This window comes from Pararge aegeria, chromosome 9 (genome assembly GCF_905163445.1).
Source record: "Pararge aegeria chromosome 9, ilParAegt1.1, whole genome shotgun sequence".
NCBI lineage: Eukaryota > Metazoa > Arthropoda > Insecta > Lepidoptera > Nymphalidae > Pararge > Pararge aegeria.
Window position 1 is genome coordinate 11,254,059 of NC_053188.1, and position 22,668 is coordinate 11,276,726.

Consider the following 22,668-nt stretch of genomic DNA (forward strand, 5'->3'; position numbering starts at 1 on the left):
ACCTTATTGCTATTGCATAAATGTTTGTCATTCAATTAACATGGCGAATATATAAGTAAAATTTAGACAGCTGAATTGCGCAGTGAGCAGCGATCCTGCTTTCTGCGTCCAAGGTCGTGGGTTCGATTCCCATAACTGGAAAATGTTTGTGTGGTGAATATGAATGTTTTTCAGAGTATTAGAAGCATTTATGTGTATTATATTCAGAAAAATATACATTAGCTATCTTATTATCCATAACACAACCTACGCTTACTACGGGGCTACTCGACAGTATATTTAGAGCGGAGTTAACAAATTGATTTTGTTTCAACAGAATGGTGGGTCGAAGGTCTTATATCTTCTCTATTTTATTAAAGTATACCTGTGGCCTGTAGGGGGACATTATACGCTGATGAGAACATTATATTGTACACTGTTTGCGTCACACCTTCTAATCTGTATGCTAATCCCAACTCCAAACTACTTTTGACACCTATATTTTATAGAAAATTGTTCACTTTATTCGGAGATAGCGCTCTTGTTAAGCTTTTAGTACGTACTAGAAAGCTCTCTGGTACGTACTTAAAGCTAATTCTTGTATAGATTGCGAAATCCCATAATATACAGTGAACATTGGTTAATTTGTTAAATTGTATGAAAATCCTTATGAATTTTCGCTGTCACGGTTTCACTTCTGGTTTTTGTGGATTATAGGAAATTAATTAGGAATAGCCAGTGGCGTGCACTGGGTTTCTTACCAGGGTATGCATACGGCAGTAAAATTGCATGAAAGGTCAAAAATCTTCCTTCTATGCGATTTATATATAAATTTTAGGGTAGGCAGTGCTTTTGCGCATGTAAGAAATGCACGCCACTGGGAATAGCATTAATTCACGCTGCAAGTATTGATAAATATAATATTACGAAGGTAAATAATTGGTGGGAACGTAAGTTTTCATAAATATTTATTACAATTATTCTATTTTATTTATATTATTTTTAAATCAATCCATAGCTTGTTTGCCCCCGCCAAATTGCTCTCAGGCGCTCACACATAATAATATACCTATTAGGTGTACGACCACAGCGCTTTTTTCCGCACCAAGGCAAAAAAGAAAGGAGGAGGAATAAAATATAACCATTACTTGCGGTTTGCATCAGCCTTTATAACAGGTTTTCTATAAATCCCATGGGAACCTTTTTTCAGGGATAAGAGAAAAGAAAAAAATCTTCTAACCTTCATGTTAGAAGATTTTTTATTTTCACTTATCACCACGAATTTTCATAAATCATGTCGTACAGTAAAAGCTGAGGGGTTCCTTTCATATTAAAAGTTTCCAGATTTAATATTTCTTTAGACATCTCTTTTAGTAAGTCAATCAGCGAGTCAGTGATATTTCGCTTATGAGTAGGTATGGGATGTGTTGTAAATAAAAATGGGTGATGTACATTTCACGAAAACGTACGTGTTTAAACTATATGGTAGGAAATTGACAGTTTTTATATTTATATTCTTGCTTGGCAATAAAAAAAATCGGTGATGTTTAGAGTTTGCGAGCAAACGCACCTATTTATATAGCTAGATAGTTAGAAACTGTTGCTCTTAATATAGATATTGTACTAAGTCGAAACAAAACACAGTACCTATGGTAGATATGAGTTTAAGCGGCCGACCAGTGTGTGAACAAGTCAGTTGACTATCTAATCTCGAATCGAGCGAGTGCGTTTGCAGCGCCTTCTCGCACGAATAATGACAGAAGAAGAAAAACAAACAATAGAATAACGTGTTTTCGGATTTAGTGAATGTGAACAGTATTACGCTATTGCAGATAATAATATAATACTGAAATTAATCTTGGAACTCATTGATTTGACATTCAAGGTAAGGAAACATTAGCTGTACTGTTAATTATTAAAAGCATAAAATTGTGAAGCGGTTTTACTGTACTACGGTATTGAGGATGAATCGATATACCTAAATTGAGGACAATTTTAAACTGTAAATTTGTTTATTAAAAAAATATGTACATATATATTTGTGAAGCGAGTTTACAGTTTAGTGATGATGATACAAATATCGGATGAAATTACATTTATACCGTGTAAATTGTCCGTCCGCCCGTCTGTCTGTCTGATTGTCGTAGCGATACACCTTCTGAATTAAAACATTGGACCATTGGATCTATATCACAAATGCATTAAATGAATTTGAATAATAACTGAATTAAAAACAAAATAATACACTGTAAAAGAAAGGGTTTCTTATAGTCCAGAAATTGCAATATGTCTCGATAGATGGCGCTATAACACTATTATGTAACAATAAATGTTTATATTGTAATATCAACAGCTTATTATCTTCATTTAGTTATTATATTTACAAATGAACATAAAATTATTATGTTGGTGAGTTTATTCTACTTAAGCTTGTATACCCACAATTATAAAATATTACTTTTATTCATGTTTAAAAGTTTCTCCCTAGTGATAACTTAATACATGAGTAGCTTTAAGGATACCTAACTATATGATTTTTACCATACTATTATTTATTCACCCTACCATATTACTGACAGTAAATATTCTTTTGTAAACGTTTATAGAATATTATGATATTCATAAGCATCGATTATATTTTCTTTAAAAGCATTACAAAATAAATAGTGTATTACCTCGGTATACGCGTTTGATATTGAAGTCTAGCGGGTTTCCACATAAAAAACGCCGAAACACTCATTGTTGGTAAACTTTGGGACAATATAACAAATAAATACAAATAGGCCTATTCTCAGAGGTATTCTCAAAGGAAGACATAAAATAATAAAAAATAAGTACTATAACAAAGACGGTATTGTACCTTGTTTAAAACCTTCTATTTTTTAAAATAAGGTACGTTCAAAGTCTAACAATAGGTAGGTATATTACCAACTAGACGTGAGAAATAAATATATAATGTTTCGAAATAACTACCTTCGTCTTCTCGAGTCACATTATTGTTTTTGGTGCACGCTGTCTAACGCGAAGATATAATAGGTACAATAGGTGTCAAATGCATCATTATTAGAATAACGGTAGATAGGTACATTATACTATAGAATAGTATTCTCACAACTTTATTTCCGTTAAGGTGTGAGAATTAGCTTTAGAAGCCTAATTAATCTTATAAATTATTCTATCAAGGCTAAATTATGAAGAGCAAAGATTTTTTGTTTTTAATATTAATTTAATGCAGTTTCAGAACTAATTTTAATAATTCTTTCACTTTTGGGCAGATAGGTAAACCATGCACACAGATAATATGAAAAAATGTAATTAAAATACGCACGGGATTGGATTTTCCATCTATGACTGAGAGTTTATGAGTTTATGTTAAGCTTAAAATTCGGTACCTTTATCAACGGGGATGAAACCATAGTAAACAGCTAGTAAGATATAGCTTTAGTAGTAAATATCTTTTGACAATCTCTTATTATGAGGGAAGCCTTTCTTAATGTTTCTTATCAGCCTGGCTGTTCAACGCGGAAATGCAGTCAGCATTCTTGGCATAGTGCCAAGAATACTGACTGGATTTGCATGTCGCGTGGGCATGACTCGGACAAGCACAGTAATTAGTTTAGGCGATATACTCGATATACCTACTATGTTATGGTCTAAATCAGGTATTTACCTATGAAACTGTCAGAAAATTTAAATTCTTTTAAAAATGTAATTACTGATTTAAAACAGGTACCAAAATTCACATATTTATGTACCTAACTTCGAGTGCAGTTTGTTGATTATCATGAATTCTCGAAGTCTTTTAAAAAGTCTTTCACTGCCACTATCCCTCGCTGAGTGTCACTCAGTGGGGTATCTAATTACTGAATTTTTCTATTATCAAGTAACTTCTACATTCATTATCATATTTTAGGATTATTAGATCTATAATATGATAATGAGAGGAAAAACCTAAAAAACTGAATATATTTATTAATTAATTAATTATTTCTAAATAATTTGAATTTAATTAATGAGTGAGTGAGTGGTGGATTACGGCCAAAACTCTTCTTTGGTAATGGGTTGATAATGATGATATCGGCCATGCTATTAAACATGTCAATTTAGTTCGATTTAGATTATTTACATTTGATTTAGAAGCAGTGAGTAGGAGCTCGACTTACCTTTCGGGGGGCCGAGTTCGAATCCCACCTTTGACTTTTTACACTTATAACTTATGTGCGTTTTAAGTAATTAAATATCACTTGCTTCAACGGTGAAAGTAAACATCGTGAGGAAACCTGCATGCCTGCGTGTTCTGCATAATGTTCTCCGACGTGTGTGGAGTAGACCAATCCGCACTCCCCTTAAACCCTTCTCATTGTGGGAGGAGACCCGTGCCCTGTAGTGGGCCGGTAATGATGATGATGACGACATTAGAGTTGACACCATATTATCACTTCTTTATAAATTAGATTATTTATTAGACACCTACGTAAGTACCTACTAAAAAAAGTATATTTGGTATTAATAATAGGTAATAGGTATGAGTAGAAGGTTAGGTATAGATAAGCTCAGCAAACAAGCTTTACTAATATGTATTACATCATAAAAGTCAACGATTCCGTTGTGCATGAAACAGCTAAAACATTTACGCGATTTTGCGATTTTAGACATATTTTGTATAAAATCGCAAAATCGCGAGAGTTTAAGATTTTCGTACACTATTCCGTATATTTTCGTAGTACTTAAAAAAATCCACACGCTTTTAGAGGGGCAGGTATTTCCGAAACGTTTTCCTTGGCCCAAAACGTGCGTTGCATTGCTTATAAAATTACTGTTTAAAACATTAGTCACAAGCGTCAGAAAAAGATATATTTTGTTCTTAACAAATTTTCTTCACCCATTCTCTGCCTATTAATATCTTACCGTTGGGCAAAGGCCGCCTGAGCTGACGTAACCCACCACGCTTTTCTAAGCCCGACGAGTAACCCTCTAAAAGTAAAAAGTCGTGCTAGTTAGTGGCTTTGATACATTTACCCTAATCTTTAAGAGTTAACTTGGGTAGACTTGCATTTTTTTCGTCTGTCAGTCTGGCTAAAAATTTAATCATAATTCGTTCTCACTAATAACTGATAAAGTACTTCCTTGAGTCAATGACCGAAAACTAAATTATGGAAAAGAAAACAGGTACATATAGTTCATTACCGTTACACTCGATCTTTTTTTCTCTTTGGTGTCGCGTTCTCAATATGACGCGTAGGAAGGTATTTTTGCATGTACCAAAACTGAATTTATCTGAGATGTTTCCCCAGACCTGGGAACCCTGAGGCAAGGGAATTTATTCCTGTCCATCTGTGCGTCTAAACCGTATCTGTGAAGACATATAATGTCACAGCCATTTTACTTTGCGACTAGTGCTACTATATAAATACTATATATTATGGGCAATGATTTATTAAAATTATTAAAAAATTAAATACCGTCCACGTACCTACCTGATGATAAAAAATCAAATGCATTGCGCGAATAGAGTTTTTCCGCTCAATTAATACATTCACAGGATATTTTGGACACTGAGAGAACATTTTTTGGGCCTTTACCCGCAGATAGGTACCCAACTAACTTTAATGCATGTTTATCATTTCGATTTTTTGTTTTTTTTTTACCATTTTATTTATTTCTTTATTTTTATGTAATTCGATGTTGAATATGTTACTTGGGATTAAATGGCTTATTTATTTAAATAACAACAACATGAAAGCGGAGGCTTTCATAACACAAGATAGAAAAATGAATGTTAAAATGTAAACTGTAAATTGCTGATGTAGATATAGAGCTAATGCTGAGTTTTTTGCAGGCTTTTTCTCAGAAGAATCTACCTTCCGAACCAATGGTAGCGTCACAAGTCACAAACAGACTTGAAGAATTTGATTTAGATAAAGTTATGATTTTTTTATGTATAAATAGCCTATACACAATAGGATACCTACACAAAATGTTTTAGTCATATTGGAAGGAAGCAGGCGTTACGTTGCGGAAGTTTACACAATATAAAAGTACTATAAACAGACGTGAAGCCTAATTTGATATAATCTGCTTAACAAACCACATAAATCTTCATTGTGTATGATGTGTCATCCACTATTGTACCGACCACACAAGAACATGATACGCTGACGCTAACACTACGCAGAGTGTCCAAAATACATTCCTCCCTACCCACGTTCTTATTCGTCAATGGAAAATCCTCAGATGATGACTCGACAACACACGATTAGAAAGAAAGAAATCATTGCGAGAGTGGACTAAAGCTTAAAAGAAAGTAACTCTTGGTTTATACAACAAAATACACTATTTTGCGAACTATATTTATCTACATACTAGCGGACCAGCGCGACTTCGTCGGCGAATAAGTCGACATAAAAAAAACACGTCAATTATGCCTATCCAAAAACCACGTCAATCTAACTCCGTTGCGCGGATTTTGAAAGACAAATTGGGAAAAAATAGCGTTGCTATCCTGTAGAAGCTGTTTGCTTTTCCGGGATAAAAAGAAGACTATGAGCTATGCCAGACTATATTGTAGGTATCTTTCGTTGTGTGTTAAATCGGTTCATTCGTTGTGGCGTTAAAGCGTAACAAACATCCATCCATTCATACATCCATCCATCCATACATCTTTTCTGACAATCTTTCGCATTTATAATATAAGTAGCCTTGCGATTTGCTGTTATCTGTGAAGAATTATGTTCTTGAGCTCCAACAATATTCATCAGCTCTTCATTAAAATTAGACAATAGTAGAATACTAGTACAAGTACTTCGTAGTACTAAGCTATCAAATTAAAAAAACAATGATTAAAATCGGTGCAAATTTAACGGAGATACGAAGTAAAATAGATTATTTATATTAAATTATCATATTATAAATACGCATTTATAATATGTGTGAGGATTTATAGAAAACGTTTACAAATATTTGTGGACACAAAATCAGACGCGTTTGTTTGAAAACAAACATACAGACACGTCGGTAGACAGCGTCGTGGTCATGTAATGACGTGATACAAGCTAAAAATGCCAACGTGCTTATCAACGCGTCGAGTATTATATTAGTTTCTATCAATACATATTATATAACAATCTGTTTTTGAAACCTACAAGTTGAGCTTTAATAATATTCAGAACCGATCAATATAACAGGTAAATTGTGTATCTATTAAAAAATCCGGTGCCAAGGCAGGCTTATTGTGTTTTTAATTAGATTTAAAGATATCGGACCAAAAGTAACTAATCCTGAGTCTTTTACTTTCTACCATGCACGGTTAAAATTTTTACTAACCACCCTGCGGGTTTGAAGGCTTTCACGGCAATTTTCACAAGTATGGTAATAACATGCCATTTGATGGCCGATTTGCGTAGTTTGTGACCCTGCTTTCTAAGTCCAAGGCCGTCAGTTCGATTTACACTTCTGAAAAATTTTGTGTGATGAGCATTAATGTTATTAAATGTCTGGGTGTTTATATGTATGTTGTAAGTATTTATGAATATTATTCATAAAAATATTCATCAGTCGTCTTAGTACCCATAACACAAGCTTTGCTTAATTTGGGGCTAGGTGGCGATGTGTATAATGTCGTAGTATATTTATATATTATTTATTTATTTACATGTTTTTGGACGAGTACTGGTACTGTGAATTTCTTTAAAATAAAATACCAATACCAAAATTTTTTTGCCGACCTGGAGATGGATACCCTATGTTTTGTTATAAAACATACTTAAAAAAATGAGGCAGTTAGCTATTAATACTATTAATTATTTAAAAGTTGCTAGTAATCATAATGGGATTCTGATGTGTGTCATCATCATCATCATCATCATCATCATCATCATCATCATCATCATCATCATCATCATCATCATCATCATCATCATCATCGACCCACTCATCGTCATTATCAACCCACTACCGGCTCTCAGAATTAGAAGGGCTTGGGCCGTCATCCACATTGTTTCGAACTCTCAGGCACGTAACTTTCCTCACGATATTTTCCTTCACCGCTAAAGCGTGTGATATATGATTACTTAAATTAGAAAAGCACATAACTGCGAAAAGTTAGAGGTGCGTGCCGGGGATCGAGGTCGGCCCCCCCGAAAGGGAAGGCGAAGCCTTATCAAACATACCAGGCGCTACACAAGTGAGGCAGTTATCAAACAATACTTTTAATTATTTTAAACGTGCAAATAACTAAATCAGGACTCTGATATGTGTAATTTGTTGAAAAAATAAAACGGATGTAAACCGGTTAACGACCGTACCAAATTTACCTATGCTAACTTAATAGCATGTACTAAATAAGACTACGCATGATCGCTCGTATAGGTGACCTTAAAGAGGTATACAGGAAGGTATATATTATGCAGATAATATGAGATGTCATACATACCTAGATTAGCATTTTTTACGCGGTTTCTAAATCCGTATTAGAATCTTTAAAGTAGTAAAACTTAAAACTATAGGAGAACACTATGTCATTATTAATATTGTAACAAGACAAAGTGGCAAACTAAATCCAGACATATAGTATTCTTGAATAGCTACTTGTTCAATTCTTAAGTAATTTATATGTTTTTGACATTAACGCCTTTTTATTCGATGTAGGTATTTAATAAAAAGGCTCATAGCGTTATACAAAATTATATAAAATTCAACAAGAACCATTTTTACCATATTGCATTTGTCAAAACGTCATATTGCCCTTGCCGGCCGCAAGGCTAAGAGGAAGATTATAGATACCTAAATGATTAAAAATCACAACTAAAATATCCCCACAGACGAGTGGTTCAATTTCTTCTATTAAGTGTACCTTTTTATTTTTAGTTTTCCTAAACCTAAGGTTGCCTGGCAGACATCGCTACTTAGCGATAAGGCCGCCTTTTGTATCGACTTGAGAGTGTACTTTCTTTTATTTTCCTAGTTATGGAGTACTAGTAAAGAGTATAAATAAATAATCAAATCAAAAGTGGGGATGGCATGAGTACCTTCAACTTTTTATAGCGTATATCTCGGAACACTGTCGTTTTAGAAGCGTTTGTCTTAAATATAACTTGTTTATTATAATAATGTCCACTATTGATATGCGGACACCAGTATAACTGGTATACGTGTGGTCGCTATTTTTAGCGAAATATAAAAACGGCGGACTGTAAGCCTACCTGGCTTAAACCCTCAAAAAAGAATTCAAACCCTTAAAAAAGCCTTAAAGTTTGTTGAAGAATTAATTTCAGTAATCATAGAAATCACATAATATGTAAAGAAATAATAAATAAATTAATATACTACGACAATACACACATAGCCATCTAGACCCAAAGTAGTAGCTTGTGCAATAGCCCCTAAGATGACTGAGAAATATTTTTATGAATAAAATACATAAATACTCACAAAATCCATGTCCTCGGCACTGAAAAACATTCATGTTCAACACACAAACATTTTCCTTTGGGAATAGAACTCACGGCCCAGAAAGTATATCTATTCATCAATTTTAATTGCAAAATCAATAGTATAAATATGCCCCACCGTTGTGACTTTAATACTAGTCGATGATCATCTTTTATATCATCATAGAAGTCAAGGCAATTAACAAATAAAAACATTCCACGGAACGTTAATTGATTAAATCGACTAGGCTGAAAATAAACCCATTTACCTGATGCATGTGACATCTCTTATGCATCATGATTCATGATGTACCTACTTATCATTATTGCGATGCGTGTCATTGCATGCTATTAACAACAATAGTAAGATTATTAATATTTTATGAAATTGTCCTTTATTAGTCCTGAATTCATTTTGCTCACGTCCGCTACGTATTCTTAATATATCTCGTTGTTAAACATCTAAATTTGCATTGTATTAATGACTAAAATATTTTGTTAACGTATCATATCAACGTGATCGTCACAGGTTTTGTAACGGAAATTCCACGGTTTTATTTTAAATGTGGGTTTTATTTTAATTTATTGTTCAAAATCGAAGATTACAGTATTTTCGTTGTTTGGAAGTTTGTTAGGAAGAAAAGAATTTGTAAACAGTGAGACCGAGCTAGAAAACCTATTCCGACGGAACTACATATTGCTGTTATAAAAAAAATTGGACATATACCGGAAAAACCCTACGTTGCGCGTTGGTTTGATTACATGCTCATTTTGGAAGTTGATTTAAAACCAACAATGCGTAGAAGATCGTCGGGCGATACTTATGTATTGTTAGTAGTATACGTCAGACGCTCTTTTTGGAGATACGACTTGTAAGACTTTATTTGGGTTTTGTTCAACTAAAATGATGTCACTTAAAGAGCAAGTTTTTCGAATTAAAAACAATCTATTCTATTACCTACACCTACTCTATTAACCGGATTTGGCAAATGGCAATGACATTGTGAGACAACCGTTAAAATATGCCCGATAAGGGTTTTTTAGTAGTATAGAGTACTATGCTACCGCCATGCTTATTTCTGCCGTCAGGCAATTCTGTGTGCCGGTCTCAAGGCAGTGATTGCCGCAATTGCCTGTAATGTTGTGAACTTAATGACAGACACATGCCGCTTACGCCTCACCTTACGCATCGCCTACGCCTCAGGTTAACAAAGCGGCACGATGCAGGACCTGTTCCTTGATAAGAAGTTGTGAACATTGGGCTATCATCACATAGCTGATTTTATTTATCTAAAATATGAATGAAACCCAAACTTTAAACTCTACCAAAAAAAAAAACGGCCTTTACAACATTACCAGTGTTTTCTGCCAATTATAACCTGAATACCCCAATGGCAAGAGTGAAAACAATTGCCTCCAATCAGGCTCAATGACTATTATAGCCATTGAGCGCAAACCTATATCCAAAAATACCTTTGTATACATATAAATAATACGCTATTGGATAGTAACACATTTATTGAGCTAGGTAGCAAAACTTGACAGTCTATACATGTGATAATTAAACTACCCACTTGGTTTTACTTTTGCTAAGAAAAGGTAAAAAAAATATGTAGATACTTATATATTACAGTATCCAATGAATATTAAATTATCTGAACCTTAACCTAACAGAATAGATGTCGCTGTATTTTACGACCATTAGCAAATCAAAATTGCCTTGAATGATGTTAACTGGCCGCAAATTTATTAATATTCTCAACATGATTTTAAAATATTTGCCGAATTCCTTAGTTTTATGCATATATTGATATTTTAACCTGGTTTTCAACCAATTTTATAAAAGGCTGTTCAAAAGATATATGTAGATTTACACTTCAATGCATACAAATTCTTTAAGTGTATAATAGTAGAGTATTCAATATATTATGTATATATATAATAATGTTGTGTGCAGGATATCTACAACTAGTTCATTTAGTTGAATTAAATTTGGATGATTGTGGAACTTATCAGAATCTAAAAATAGTCGGAGTTCAATTGAATTCGGTGTTTTTTAACATTTATGTTCTTGTTTGGGATTTATTAATAACTTCTCCATTCGTTATTTCTTAGACATTAGGGTATAGGCTTGGCTGCTATAACCTACTTACAAGTTACTTATAATTCTATTTTCCTGTGGTCTTCATCTTATCAACCCATTACCGGCCCTCTATAGGAGGATTGTGTACTCTACAAAATCCGAACTGGGCCAGCGAACTGTTCTTAAAGGTACCTTTGAAAACATTATGTAGAACTCTCAGGCATGCAGTTTTCCTCAAGATGTTTTCCTTCACCGTTGAAGCAAATGGTATTTAATAAGCAAATTCCTTAAAACGCACGTAACTCCAAAAAGTTAGAGGTGCGATCTGGGATTCGAACTCGACCCCCCGAAAGTTAAGTCGAGCTACTACCCACTGGGCTATCACATGTGGCATTGCGACGACTATGTTACGATGACATTGATAAGCGAGTTTACTTTTCACTCACTTATTACGAACGTATTTTTAGAAAAAAAAATGAGTATTTTTTATTAGATTTTTTCAGTTTGTACTACTCTAAAAAGAAGAAAATGCAAATATACTTAAAATGCGTTATTTTAAATATCAATAGATAGTTATTTTCATTCACAGCCGTTAAAAACTCACAATTAAAAAAAACAAAAGCAAAACACGAATTTGACATTTTTAATCTGAAAGCATTTGGTGATCTTCACGGATGCCCTTTGTGATTATCGCTGAGTCATTTCTTGTAATTGACACGCGTAAGTGATACAAATATTTTTAACAGACTTTGAAAGGGTCAAATAGCAGTAATAATGATTGCAGCCACAATTTAAACGCTCACAGAAATAATTTTAAATATTTTACTATTTGTTCGTGAGGAAGGGATTTCGATTTTGAAGGCAAGCATTTTTTGTTTTACATTTCTGGTAAGTCAATCGTTGCTTATCTTAGACCGAAATCTGGTTCAATTTCCTATTCAGACAATATACAATGCATATCATCCTTAAAGTGTCCATGTGCTCACAACAATAACTTTTTTTTACAATTAAATTATTTAATTCGTGGTACACGGATGCGCACTGGGCCTGCGTAGTGGACTATGGCCTTAACCCTTCTCATTCTGGGAGAAGACCCGTACCATGTAGTGGGCCCGTAATGGGTTGATATTATGACTAACATTATAGAATTTTCTGCATCTATCATTATAGTAGTGAATAAGTTAGAACCAAGAGTAAATGATATTTAACTCATTAAACAGCATCTTTAGCCCAGATTTTTGTAAATAGTATTTTAAACAGTTCGTAAAACCCGACAATGATTTGAAATTATCCATTGAACAAGGCCCCACATCCTTCCGAATAACAACTTCCTGCCTACACGGGAAGTGCTTTAGAATTTATAAAAGTGAGTCAGTAATTAGTTACCGTAAAATGTAATTTTGAACTTCTGTAAGTGAAAAAATATTTTACAAAGGTATTCAAAACTCTTAGGATATCATCATATACAGATAGCGGCGCGGTAATTTCTGATAAAGTAACAGTATGATTAAATAGGATAAAAACTGCGTGTAAATATGTGTACAAAATTAAAGCTGAAGCTATCACAGCATGAAAACATACGACTGAGTGAACAACATATTATAAGTATACCTACGTCCTCTTATCCATTTTGAAATAACTTAAATGTTTATTCTACTATTCTCATTTCCGACTCATTAGAAATTATCCTGGATAATCGTCACAACCAGTTTTACAAGTTCACACTAGTTCCACTCTTTTATTATATTAATGCGCGTAGCATTTGTTAATACGCTTTACATTTGTTAATACGCTTAACATAATAAATAAAATGATAATTTTGTAAGAATTTACATAAATTTAAACCAAAATGAATACTAGCAAGCATAGCACTATACCATAAAACTAAACAAAATCTTAAAATACTTAAGTAAACTTTTGAAGGCTAGTTGCACTGACTCATAACCAACAATTATTATGATCATAGCCTCACGTAAATCTAAAAATTTCACAGTAGTTGCTATAATTAAGATGTATCGCACAATCGATGCTACACCAGATTAACCAAGTCTGTACCGGCATTCATAAAGCCAAAACAATTGAAGTTGTTCTCTAACATCGGTACTTGATTATAAAATCAAGGTTGAACAATATAATTATGGTGTGCCCATACGTATACAAGCCATATTGTGTTAGTTAAATAAAAAAACGGTTAAAGAAACGATTGTTGAGCTAAGTTGATTTACATACCTCATTAGTATCATCGTGAAGTTTCTTTTTTCATGGAACGGAGCGATTCTATTCTATTTCTAGTAGTTTGAAACATTAGATTAAATTGAACAACTGTTTTATTCGATTTTATCGTTTTATCAATAGTTTTGACATTACTCAAACAAAGTGGCGCCAGTACAGCACCATTATAAATTGTACAAACTAACTCAGAATTGGCGTGTATTCATTTTGACCTTCATACTGTTAACAAAAACAAACAATAGCAATAAACCACGCACGATCTGGAATTACCGCGCATATTTTTCTAAGCGATTGTACTTTATACCACAAACGATCCTGAATGAACAAAGATCTAGCAGTTTATTACAATGGTGAATTTCAAAGGATATTTGATTCTGATTTAGTAAGAGGTTAATATTTTGGTGTACTGATGAAAGCAAAAAGTCAACATTTTATCTAGAGAACTGCCTGGTTGTAACCGTTAGTTAACTAACTTACTGACTCAAGTTAGTATGTACTCGCTATCATAAGCTTAAACAATGCGTTAAAAATCATTTATAACGCGGGGCTACTATACAATTATGGAACTTCTTAGTAAAAAGAATGCTTGGAAGCTGTCAGCTCCGCTATCAACTTCAGCAAGAAAGAAAAATGAGAAAAAATATCACTTGCTTCAACGGTGAAGGAAACTACGTGAGGAAACCTGCATACCTGAGAGTTCTCCAAAATGTTCTCAAAAGTGTGTTTAGTCATTGTGGGAAGAGACCCGCGCCCTGTAGTGGGCCGGTAATGGATTGATATGATGATGATGATAATTCTTCTCGATGGAACCTGCCTTACGAACAGGTGGGTGAGTCACTTACAAACAGACACAGTTGACGTTTTAAAAGTGCTTATAAGTAGGCCTACTTGAAATATTAAAATTTTGTTTCTAGGAATCGTGAGGTCTGGCTTTAATTACTGAGATGTTCATAAGTTGAAAGGTATGTGGTATTTCGGTTAAGAAGTTCGCACTACAACCCTAGAGATTTGAAATGTAAATCGCAATGCGTAGCGTAGGTACTATGCATGTGTCGTTCTTTTATCTGTAATAGGGTTGCCATAAGTAAACACTCGGAATGTTTTGAATTAGTTTGTATGCAATGAATATGCTTCTTTCGATTAAATATTTTTACAGGGTGATTCCGTATGAAATATCTTATGCACCCTTCATCAGAAGGTACTTCGTAATTCCGTTACACTATGTATATAGGAATAAATTAATTTTGCCAATGGACGCAACCCATAAAAGATCAAGTTTTTAAAATTGTCTAGTTGCCTGAAACAATAAATAAATAAACGTTTTTTTATTCTCAATATCAATTTTTACACTAAATATTAGTACGTATAAAGGTACGTTTACATATTTGTTACTCCTTCACACCACAAACACTAAACTAGTAAGTAGTAGAAGATCAAACTCTGGATTATCGAAACGATTATTTTTAGCCAGGAAAATCCATAATTCCTGCGCGATGTGTGAAAAGCTGAATTTCACTTTGATGAGCTATGTCTAATGTCTATAGTTATAATTTGCCAAAGAAACTCACGAAATTAGTTTTATTTTCAATAATTACAATTGTAATTGCAACAATAAAAATACATGTATTTACCGCGGATAACACCGCGGGACGAGGTTAGTAAATAATAAATCCATATGCCGATTAGATATAGCCTCGGCGACTTTATTCACAAGGATATTAGTCCAAAGCTTAAAATAACTGCTTCTCTTAATTAGGTAACAACTATTATATCTCTCTTCACAAAAATTTATGTTGGTTCCCCTGAGTATTAAATTGTCCGGTTGTGATTTTGCGAGAGATCAAGTATATGTACTATAAGTATTGTAATTTATATCTGACAATAATGTTGACATCATCTGTCTTCATATAACAGGGAAATATCCATCGGATTAATGTGTTATCGAGTTGAAAAGATTATCTAACTAATTATTTTGATATTTAAACTGACATTTTAAAAGTCCATTATCTGTTAGCCAAGTTGTGGCCATGTATGCAATGCCAAGTTTAAGGTTACATTTATTTATAATAATTTATGATTACAAGTATTTCAATGCAGTCTATTCCGATCATACTGTTACATCTGATAGGTAAATCAATCTATAAAGTAATGATACTTAGAACAACGTACTCATAGACGTAAACTTACCATTCGACGTCATGTTGACGCAAAGTGTAAACCGCTTTCAAAAACTAGTTTTAATTTTTCATGATTTCCTAAACGGTGCAGCCATTACGCTTAACTACAAAAAATTGTCTTGATCGTAAAATTACTATTTTTGAATACATTAATATTAAATGCGTTATAATGATCATAACATTTTTATATTTATTAAATTATTTTTGACATAAAAGGCATTTTGTAGTTTATTTTAAAAAATAAAATTATATGGGTCGACGGACTTCTTATAAGCTTTTCTAAAGAAATGGTTTTTACGCATGTAAGCTCATGCGGATAAAGAAGCTCTCTACTGTTTTATTCTTGTGGCTTGCATTTCAAAACGCCCTAATGGCAATTTGAAATTCAGGCTATAATCTTATTAGTATTAAATTAAATATAGCCTGTGTATTTCACTGAGAAAGTAGTTTTTTTATAGGCGAAACAATTTTTAAATCGGTTCAGTGTTCATTTTTATTTTTTTATTTATTTATATTTCACTATAGGTTAGTCCTTAAGTACAATCTCACCTGGTAGTAAGTTATGATGCAGTCTAAGGTGGTAGCAGGCAAAACTGTTAGGGAGTATGGTAGTCATATCCCCTAATCGGTTTCTACACGACATTGCACCGGAGCACTAAATCCCTTAGCGGCCCGTCGCTGTCGGTAGGGAGGTAATTGGCAGAGAAAGACCAGAGAAAATTCAGAAATAATAAAGTCCCAAATTGCCCCTGCCCTGGATTGACCGGGACCTCCTACTTAAATTCAAGGCGCCCACCATTGCGCCAGTAGGTCGTCAAAAAATAATATCTAAGCATATCAATTACATGGACATACATAAAAAAATAAATCTTTCCTCTTTATGATATTAGCATACGACAGCGTCGGCCCGTGACGTGAAACGACCACTCAAAATATAAAGCATCGATTAAAATGTTACTTAGTTATTATTATTACAAACGAATTGACTTTTATAAAGGTCAATAAGTTTTTAATCCTCTTCATTTATAAAAGACACAACCTTTGTGAGACTAATATAAATATTACAAATCAGTGATTAAATGTCAATGACTGTAGCACATTAGACTTGCTATTTATAAAACAAGCTTAGTCAGAAAGACGTTTGAAAGGTGCTGTCAATTAAAGTGTGACAAAACACGTTAGTATAAGTTTTATTATCTATGTCAGCATAATAATCAAACTATTTTTAATATTCCATGTTCTAAAGTGCAGTAAGATAACGACACAATACAAATTTCAATAACGTTTTCCATAAGAACCTTTAATAATATTTGATGCTATTATGTATCCAATACAATTAAAAATACAGAGTAGTTTACGCTTGAATAGTTACTTAAGTACCATTTTGTAGACACTTGGATTAAATTGAACTTATTGTTTAAGAGTTGAAGCTATAACTCCAAGAACCCATAATATTGTCAAATTAATTTAGACTTACAAAATATGTAAATAAAATATAAAAATGTTTTTCGGCTTTTTTATATTTATTAACCTAAAAGTTCTTTTCAAACAGTACTTTCAACCCGATCCCTTTGTCCCTATTGTTAAAAGACAATAGAAATGTGAAAGCCTAGAAAAACTTCACAGCGATGTGTTTCATGCGCAGTTATGCATAAAGTATTATAAACATTACATATCTATATTTTTGTACCATTTTAAAGAGAACATTTAAGAAAACTATTATTGCTAGCAAATTTTCTTGATGGTAAAGAAGATAAGGGAGATATGATATTTAAAGTCTTTATATTATTATCCTTTGTTATATTTTTAAATCATTGAACTCTTCACAATATAAAAGAAAATATTACAGAATAAGCTTTCTAATTATTTTTTGTTTTTATTTCAGATGGCGCAAGTTTTGCTTCTATTATTTGGTATAATAGTCTTTCAAGGATGTTCCGAAGCCGCACCAAATGAAAAAAGTCATCCTGCAGACGGTGCTGGAGAAGATGTCACTCTCGATCATGAACCACATAGTCATAATCATCAAACAAGAGATAATGATGCTAGTCAAAACCAACGACAGAAACGATTTTACGACTATGTAGGTTTTGATTATCCACCATACGATTTTCCTAATTACCCCTACCCAAGCCAACCTCATTATTCTAAACGAGACGATACCCGGAATACTGCTGTATATGGTACTGAAGATGCATTAAGTCTTATTTTCCGAAGATTGCGCGAAATATTAAGAGATGTAAGATACCAAAATGTACCACGACCTGTACAAACTCCAGTACCAGCATATATACCATTCGTTTATATACCACAATTTGACTGTGGTTGTACTAGTAATAACCAAGGACCTGCGCCGCCAGTAAATTATCCTAATCCTCAACCTACAAATAGTTATACGCCATCTACTGAAACCACAACAACATCGAATACTGTGTATCCTTTAGGTAATAGATTTGGATTAGATGATAACAAACGAAATTGGGGTCTAATGACAAACAAACCTGATTTAAATAATATCGGTACTGAGGGTGATGGAAGCAGGCCAATCAATTTTAATCCTGTTCTTTCTGAAGAACCCTTGGAAGTACCAGTGCCACCTGTGGATCATGGAACTGTACAAGCTGGCGCTGAATCTGAACAAAATTCAAACCCAATCGTTCCATCTCCACAATTACAGAATACCCCTGCACCTAGCTTTCAGCCAAGTAGGCCGATAGCATCTGGCAATCAACAATCAACACCATCAACCAGTTTCAAAAAAAATATTCCATCTCTCTGTGATGGAGCTATAATAAGGTGCTGTAATCAAATTCAAATTACAGATAAATGTTTTGAACTACAAGGTTGCGAGGATCCATCCATTTACGGCAATCCTTGTGACGCTGAAGTACAACTAAAAGTTATAAATAAATTTCAGGCCTTTCATAAGACAAGAAGAGGTTGAAACTGAGATAAAATTAAAAGGTTAAGTTTGAAAGTTAGCAAATTGCTACTTTAAAATTATTTTATATTAAATTAAATAGGTATAAAATTATTTTATAAAACTTCAGAATTATTTTATTCCTCGGCGGTATATAAAAAAAACTTCAGAATTATTTTTTTTGTCGGCATTATATAAAAGTTGGTCGCAAGTGCCACTTTGCCTGAAAACTTGCAAGACCACGTAGTTATCGCAATGGGTAGATTGCATTTCGGCAGACTGCGATAAGCTAATCGTGACTTTAATAAAATTTAATCATTATTTATAACTAAATGTATTGAATGAAAGTTAAAATTAGAACAGAAAAGGATGGTATTATTAATAAATTAATTATATATTCATCTAAAACCCAGTAAATATATTTGTTGGTTTCGATACTACGAAGATATATTTACTTAGCTTTAAAATATTTACTGTGCCTAATGTATCAAACAATATTGTTTATCTATACGGGAAATTAATACTAATTAGTAACACGATTGATATTTATAATAATTAATGTAATCATTAATATTTATGATCTTTTACAATATTTGCCCTGTATAATATTTTCTCGAAATAAATACAATTGGCTGTACCTAAAGACTCAAAATTTAATCGTCAATAAGTATTCTAGATGAAGTGTAATAATATATTGTGATACTTTGTTCCTATACCTAGTGTTTGATAAATTTTCTTTTCTATTCTAAAGATATGAGCCATGACACTGCAGTACATTAAACAACGTATATTTCCCGGAGAATTTCTTTATCTCTATACAATAACTAAGTTAAGTGTCCAACATTAATGTGTTTAGTCAAATATTTTTATACGTATAATTAATTAACTTTCGTTCAAATACAGTTAAAAAATATAAACATAAAACTTAAGATTTTTTATAAAACAAGTATGTATTTGTAAACTATTAAACTTATTAATATTAAAAAATAATTTTAAATAATGTTGGAAATTCAATAGGTTTGCTTGATGTAGCTTACCTTTTTAATTCTTGGTTACTTAACCATACATAGATTCTTAATTATTCCTCATTCTTGGTTATAAATGAAACAAAATTATGAATGTGTTTTTAATGCCTTATTCCATTGAGCTATTTCTTTGAACATTTTTTCTTAACCTGCTGAACGGTATATTCCAAATAATAAAAATTATATTATTATAATTTTTATTATTTGGAATTTCCGCGTCTTGAGAGGTTTCACTGTAAAATGAACTTCACTTACGATAGTTTAAATTCTAAAATATTATACTTATTAAAAAAATGGAAAACGAAATTAATTAACTAGAAGTTAAAATGTTATTAGTCGTTTGGTTAATGTGGGATGTTCTGTATTTTTCCGCCAATCAGAAATAAATTGTTTGACGTTATACACCTATTAGACCAAGGTATTTCTATTTTTGTTTAGTACCGTGTGACGGTGTGAGCATATAAATTTATATTTTATTTTCTTTTTCTGACTGGCATAATTTTTGTTGTAACTTTTCATAATTTTATAGCTAAGTCAGTAGCTAAGCTAAGTAAGTAGATAGGCTAACTGTTACCCCACTTAAACAAAAATCTACAATCTGGTACCCGCAGGACTAAGATGCGCGCCACGTGATTAGTATGTCTAAACATTTTGTCATAGAACTAGGACAAGTAACTGGTAGACATAATTCTCTAGACGCGGAAATGTTAGTTCTACCGGGTATCGAGAAAATATAACTTATAACAAATCGAATTGAAATTATATTATTGTACCTTACATTTTAAGGTTGCAGAACTTGTCAAATTAGATTATAAATGGCTACACTATTTGAAATTGTACAGTAAAAATTTAATTTAGATATAACATGTTTAACATCCCATGAGCAAATACTATATAGGAAGAAGCATAAAACAACGAAAGTTAAAGCAGACTTCCATTTTTATTCCCGTCGCAAATAATTGATAATTAGATAATAATGCTATAAAACAAGTAATTTCTGGTTACGATTATTTAAATAATAATTCTAATTGATGTGAATATAAATTATTTATGATTTTTTTTATACTAGAAATAATAAATACACACGAAACACATTTGTTTGGTTTTTGATAATAATATAAGTACCTATATAAAATCAATAAAATATGAGTTACACGGGAACATCGTGTATACCTGAATTGATTGACTATTAAATGACAAAAACTGAAAATCCTTAACAAATATAATAATTTATATAACGGACAAATAAAACGGAATGATATATAACCGAGCACTTAATACGTAGAATACCTCAGAGAGATTCGGAATTTTAAGGATGGTGTCGTTGTTATTCCTGAATTCCATTTAAAGTAAATCATTCCCTAAAATAGGAAAGAGGGGTATGGAGCTTCGCTACTCTAATTAGAAACCAACAATAAATTTAAGAGTTACAATAAAACCAATAAATACTTGGCACTTATAGTTAGGAATGGAGACTGAGAATACGATAATTTTACGTCTACAAACATAATGCTCTTCATAACAACAAGGCGCAGCTCTTCGAAATCACAGCAGGCTTGACCAGTACAAAAATATCCCAAATAAAGTTTTTGTCTACTAATAACAGGGGGTTTCCTCGAACAATAATCTAATGTTACACTGATGAAGATAATAATAAAAATGTAATGTAATAAATTCGGTGTGAACGACGCCATCTATTGACTGATGTCAAAACTAAGATTGTTCACCAAAATATGAAAAGAGTTTGGAAATTTTAATACTTTCCGTTAGCTTAAATAAGTTTATATGAAGGGTTTTAAATTACCTAAATTTATATCACTCATGTAATTAGAAATGAAGTTAACTATAGAGATTTTATTTTTATTTTATTTTATTTAAAGAAATCGCAGTAACGAACCTGAGGCTTGGCACGACTTTATCTGTTTTATCTTTATTTGTTTATCTCTAAAAAGTAATAAAATCTAGATGATTTGATTACTTTTTAGAGATAAACAAGCAGCTCCATCAAGACTTGCCTAGTTTTTTACAGAATGTTTTTGGTAGGATTTAATTTACATGAAATAACATTACTGCGCCCCAATTGGAACTAAAATTTGAATCCTATCGCGAATCACTTTGATAATAATTGCAACGACACTCGTTTGTTATACTTGGCGCTTCAAATGGGGACGAAATTTGTGACTTTTATAGGGACGGCCAATGAAGTGGGTTACCGTGGTATGTGCGGTCAGTGCGCTGACGGGCTTCAGGGTTATTCATAAACGCTTCTTATTATGACGACGGCAGCGTGAGCAGAAAACCAGGTCGGTACACGAAATGCATTTTGTGACGTAAACGGCTGTTCTTCATATTAGGACTTCAAAGTAACTTACCTATGACGCAATATGCAAATAACGTACCTATTCGATACCTATTTCCATTTCGCGGTAAGGGAAAAAATACTTTAAAATGTTAGCAGTTTCATTAGTATAGTTTTTAGCCTAGACTGTGGAACCTAATTTTGTAAACCAATAATAACAATTCTTCAATAAAAGGTAGAAATAGTTCATTCGCTCAAATAGTTTACGCACGTACAAAGCCATCTCGACACCTACTTACTGTGTATCGGCAAAGGCTTAGATACCCAATATCTACCAACATATTTTGATGTTTTCTTTATAAAATGATGAACTGGATGATTAATAATGTTAACATTTATTTACAATTATGTGGTTACTAAAATAGCGTGTGGGTGCGCCTAAACTATTTAAGCCGAAGAACTGTAGGTACAACATTCGTGCGATGGAATAGGGATGGAACCGGTGACCCTTTAGCACTTGCCCTT

General features: G+C 32.7%; 1 protein-coding gene across 1 annotated transcript; it reads left to right on the forward strand.

Moving 5' to 3' along the window:
* Positions 1-1,646: 1,646 nt before the first annotated feature.
* Positions 1,647-19,706, forward strand: LOC120626540. Its single transcript, XM_039894083.1, has 2 exons — positions 1,647-1,864; positions 17,785-19,706. Exon 2 carries the CDS (start codon positions 17,785-17,787, stop codon positions 18,841-18,843), a length of 1,059 nt encoding a protein of 352 aa, XP_039750017.1. The 5' UTR covers positions 1,647-1,864; the 3' UTR covers positions 18,844-19,706.
* Positions 19,707-22,668: the final 2,962 nt, after the last annotated feature.